The sequence below is a fragment of the Sinocyclocheilus rhinocerous genome, unplaced genomic scaffold (genome assembly GCF_001515625.1).
Source record: "Sinocyclocheilus rhinocerous isolate Xijiao unplaced genomic scaffold, SAMN03320098_v1.1 scaffold1382, whole genome shotgun sequence".
Classification (NCBI taxonomy): domain Eukaryota; kingdom Metazoa; phylum Chordata; class Actinopteri; order Cypriniformes; family Cyprinidae; genus Sinocyclocheilus; species Sinocyclocheilus rhinocerous.
In genome coordinates this window covers 464,100-469,703 of record NW_015657958.1, presented here as the reverse complement: position 1 = coordinate 469,703, position 5,604 = coordinate 464,100, and the positions used below count along the sequence as shown (strand labels likewise).

Here is a 5,604-nt window from a genome sequence, read left to right as displayed (position 1 = left end):
TACATGTAAAATACTTTCTTTTTTTTTTTTAGTAAAGACCAGAAGTCACTCAAAACTTAAACAACCAATGTAGTAAGTTGTAGTAAGTTTCCATTTGAACATGTAATATTACATATAACCAGGGTTTGAAATTAACTTTTTCACTCACCAGCCAATTTGGCTACTACATTTTTAAGTTACCGGCCATTCATAATTTCTACTAGCCAAAAAAATTAAACAAATAAATTTGATGAGTCTCGAGTTCAGTATTTACACTAAATCTGTGCAGATTTGGCTTACATGAACTTCCTCAAGAAATTAATTAGTAAACATAATTTACGAAAAGTAACCCGCCAAATTGGCTAGTGATTTGACAGCGTGACCCGCCACAGCTGATTTTTACCCGCATTTGGCGGGTTGGCGGGTGTTAATTTCAGACCCTGCATATAACATAATACTTTTTAAAACAGTAGACTTTAAACAGCATATACTGTCCATTACAAGGCTGTCACTGCCATAGAAAATATCTGAAAATTCAGAATGGTGGCTGATCAATAATCAATTCTTAAATATTCACATTTGGTCTTGAATATTTGGCTACTGTTGGTCTGTAGCTCAACAGGATTGTCTGAATCCAAAAGAAAGCATGTTTCTGGTGAAAGATTCAAATTATGAGGATGCCGCCCTCAGTTACTGAGAAATCCTTCAATTTCTGCTTTGACTTGGAATAGAGAGAAAAATCAATGAGTTGTTAATTAAGTAGAGGAAGTAGAGGACCAGACACAATGCAAAATGCGGTCAGGCGAAGTCACTGTGATGAAGGCTTTCGGGGAAAAGTGTTATAAGATGAGACTGAGACAGGATTAAGAGGGGATCAAACACACACTCACGCGCACACACACACACACACAGACACACACACAACGCAGAGTAATCCTCATGCCCGTCAGTGTCTCCTCTCACTGCTTTTCTGACGTACTGTAATCCTTCTGTGTACATCTCAGTTGCTCTCTGCTTCTGTCTCTCAGTCTTTGCTTCCTCTCTCTCTCTCACACACACACACACACACACACACAAACACACACACACACGCACAGGTCTAGAAGTGTTTACTCTCTCCTGTGTTATTGTGCAGGGTATCTCCGGCTAACTGACAGGGTACATCTGTTTGGCCATCGGCATGGACAGCGAGTGCTTTGAACTCAAGAGAATGGTTTGTGTGTGTCAGTGCTGGCTGCTGATTCAAAAGAAACAGATTTAGTGGAGTGTGTGTACTTGTGTGCCGGTGTGTGTCTCAGCAAACCGGATAGCAAGAAAGAGCAAGACATGAAGGTTGTGTTCAGAACCGAAAACTAGTATAATGCTTATTGTGCAAAATATACACTATGCTGCCTAATATTTAGATATTTTTAAATATAGATTTTTAAAATGTTTTTTGAAAGAAGTCTCTTGTGCTCACCAAGGCTGCATTTATTTGATTAAAAATCTAATAAAAACAGTAACATTGTGAAATATTATTATAATTTCAAATAACTGATTTCAGTTTTAATATTTTTAAATATAATTATTCCTGGGTTGGCAAAGCCATATTTTCAGCAGCCATTACTCCTTTATTAATTTCTTTCGTGTTACATGATCATTCAGAAATAATTTTACTATGCTGATTTGGTGCTCAAGTAATATGATGAATGCTGAAAACAGTTATTTAAGTGCTATTTACATTTTTTTTTCAGGATTCTAGCATTTATTTGAAACAAATCTTTTGTTTTAATGTGAAAGTCTGTACTGTCACTTTCCCTTTAACTTTCGGCAAATAACAAAAATTTTGCCCTACCATTTGGTGAAGGATATCACTCTTGGTTCATTCATCCTACCAAAAATGGTTTTAAACGGCACATTCTGGCAAATGTAGTAGGCCATCAAGGTATTCCGTGCATTAAGAAAATTCACAAACTGTACAAAGTATAAATAATGCATAAGGCTACTACTTTCTTTCAAAAATAGAATGTGGCATGCTATTCTGAACATAACCTGGCAGAGAGAAAGAGAGATGGCAACAGCAAAAGGAATATAAATGTATTTATATATGTATAAGAGTATCACCACAAGATCCCAAAGTCCAGCCCATTTCCCCCCAACTCATGAACTAAATTGAAGAGAGATGGCGTGGGGAAAAAAGAGTGTGAATTGAATAACAATCACATGCAGATAGACTGTAGGTAAACAGAAACTTTTTTAGGAGAATCACAATAATTGATTGCACTGAGTGGAAGACTGAAGCAAGCGATGCCAGACACATTTCAGCTGATCGGTTAATTTGCCTTTAGAGGGCAGAGTGCAGCACAGCAGAAGCCAACATTGGCAGGTGACACTGACTGCTGGTATCAGATTATGAGACTGATCGTCTGATAACCAGAACACTGTTCACACTGTACCTGTGACAGAAAGCGGCAGAACTTGTTCTTATGTTAGCCACTTAGCCAAAGAGATGCTGGACGATTGCAGAACGTCAGCTCATCATGTTGAATGAGAACTGTACATCCAGAATCTGTACTATGCCTTGTTTCTAAAATAACTTTGTAATATGCATTTATTTAAATTTGAACAGAGGAAAGAATGAAGTGTGCTTGTGATTAAATTATTTTGTTTCCATTTTGGGTACACTGCAGCACATTTTTATGTTTTAAGTTAATTGCTAGGTTTGAATCAACAAGGACAAGAGCTTCAACTATATACTTGTGGAATATAAATGACAGCAAATCCAATAGAAAAGAAAGAAGCCACTTTATTCTCTGACCTTCAAGGACACTCTTCAGTATGTGGAACAGGGGAGGAGGAGAGAGAAAGAAAGAAAAAGAAAGAGTGGGTGACACATTTGGAATCAAAATGAGATTTTTGGAGGTCTTACTTTGATAAGGTCTCCCAGCAGCTTGTTGGCTTCGGCGTAGGCTTTCTTCACCTCTTTGAACTTGTTACCGAGGCCCATGCTGTGGGCCTGGAAGTGTAGGTTGGTGTACTGGCCCCCTGGGATCTCATTTTCATAAACATCTGCATTACCAGACTTCATTGTGGCGGTGCAGTCGAAGGGAGCGTACAGACCACGAGCCACTTCCCAGTACTCGCTGTAGTCAAAGACTCTGTCCAGAGAAACACCTGCATGGCAGGAGAAGTGTGTTACAAATGCAGCAACTTTACTGTAGGATAATAAGAGATACGGCTTAATACATTAATTATTTGCACCTACTTATCTATCAGAGCTGCTAACTGAGTATCAGAGTGGAAGAAATTTGAGATCAACAACTCAAAATTTACTTAAAATTCCAAGGACTAAGTTAAGCTAGAAAGGGGATCGTGCATTTGCGGCAATAGCGGCAAGACTTTGGAATAGCTTACCTTTACATGTCAGGGACACTGACTCTGTACATGTTTTCAAAGTACAGCTAAAGACATATTTGTTTGCCATGGCGTATTCTTCTTGTTGATAATTTGTGTGTTATTATTATTATTGTTGTTGTTGTTTTAGGTGATTTTTTCTTTTCTTTATTTGATTTGTATATTGAGATGGTGTAAAGCACATTGGTCAACATGCGTTGTTTTAATAGTGCTATATAAATAAAATTGACATTGACATTAAAGTCGGCATGAAACGGAAGTTGCAATTGTCTTTTCTTCTCTACTGTGACGTATATCCAAGTGAAACGGCATCTGAAATGAGAGGTGTTTGTGATGTCCTAAGAGTAATGTTGTCGTAATATCCTAATATCTTTTCAATGTTTAGGGGTAACGTATTCCCTCATGACTGGTGTCAGTGCTATAAAGTGAAGCATCAGCTTCAGCTTTTCCCCCTGTCGTTTATCTCAGGGTTTACCCCTCACGTCACTAGCTCCGCCCTTGCGCCATAGCTCGTGACCGGAAGAGAAGATGAGTCGTTTTGAGGAGGAGGGGAGGTTAACGTTTTTGATTAAAAGATTACGAGGGCACATGAATTAAAAAAAAAAATAATGAAATGCACGGATAAATTATTTATAATAAACACTACAGTATTCCATTAAAAGATAATAATTTTCAATTTTGATTTCATGGTGACTTTAAGGCTTCACATAAGACACCAATTTCAATTTTAACTACACTACCCATGATTCTGCAGAGAAATATCGACCAATCAGAAAACTGGTGAACAAAATGTGCCAATACTTCTCTGCAGTGACTTCTTACTCCCATCAATTATGAAAATTAAAAATGGTTTTACTACTAATAAACATGGTTTTTACCCCAAAAACATGGTTACTATGGTTAAACCATGGTAAACATAAAGTAATCATGGTTTTGCTACACTAACCATAGTTTAATCATGGTATTTGTGGTAAAAAAACATTTGTAATCAATATATTTTATATATTATATGTGAATTTCAAATATACATTTTCTACAAATCAAAGTGTGTAGTGTCATGCTTTCCCTCAAAGCTGGTTTATCTATATTTCATATTGGTTTATTTATTTATTTGATAAGTAGCCATATAATTAGCAGGAAAATGTACAGGCAGCCAGCCAGCGTGATCATTGCCCCTACGCAGAGCACGGGTCTGTATTGACTGTAGATTATCCTTTTATGTAGTCTTAGTGTAGGCTGTTTATAAGCACCAAGCAATGAAACAATCAAAAATCATTCAAATGATGTACCGGTCACAGTTTTGGCCATAGACATTACTTAACCATACTACTATTCCATATTCATAATATGAATTTAATATTCACATAGATATTAAGAGTAATTAGTCATCACTTAAGTCTTTAAAACCTAGGAAAGACATATATATATATATATATATATATTAAAAATGGGAACGATTGGGCTGAAAGTATTAAATTAGTGAAATTAATCACCCTGTTCTTTCATATGCATTTAAGTGGTAGTGTTGGTAGTGCTGTCTTTCTCTTTTTGCTGGGGACATTTGACTGACAGATACTGCTGTCCTGATCTGACACATCTCAAAACACACCATCAATCCATCAATAAAGGCCCTGCATAAAGTCAGGCTGCAATAATCAATGTGGATTTAATTAAGCCTGATGCCACAAGAGTCATCTTTCCAGTTTCCAGGCCACACACACACACACACACACACACTTTTTATTTTTAACACACTTGTATGTCATCAGTGAGAAGCTCCCTGCTATTATAATGCTCCTGCTGGGTTTGCGTCACTCCAGCAGATAATAGTAACCAGTCCATTAAGTGAAGTCAGTGTACATTGTGTGCTGTACTCAATGTACTACAGTAGATAAATGTCCCTAAATGCCTCTAAAATTAATGTGTTTATGAATGTGTATTTGTAGTGTGTATGTATATGTGCTTGCATGAGCTATAAATGATGATACAATTTTCTGATGGGCAGATTATTTTTTGCTGCGTACAGAGCTTTGCTTTGGGCTGTCATAGAGACGAGCGTGATTTCTCAGGGCACCTATTTCAGTGATATCTGTCAGGTAATAGGGATATTCAATGCATGATATTCTAAAAAATGCTTACAGCAGATTTAAGACAAGATGCTCAAACAAAGTATGCCATTCACTTGCAGACTAAGGTGGTTGCCTGGTCTCCCAGTGTGGCAAAGCCTGGTTA

General features: G+C 37.1%; 1 protein-coding gene across 1 annotated transcript in view; it reads right to left on the bottom strand.

Moving 5' to 3' along the window:
* Positions 1 to 5,604, bottom strand: part of pcxb (pyruvate carboxylase b) — a 238,018-nt gene that overhangs the window by 48,211 nt on the left and 184,203 nt on the right. Inside the window, exon 17 of the mRNA XM_016529777.1 lies at positions 2,888 to 3,132. Within this exon, the coding sequence (XP_016385263.1) occupies positions 2,888 to 3,132 (245 nt within the window). The remainder of the gene's footprint in view (positions 1 to 2,887; positions 3,133 to 5,604) is intronic.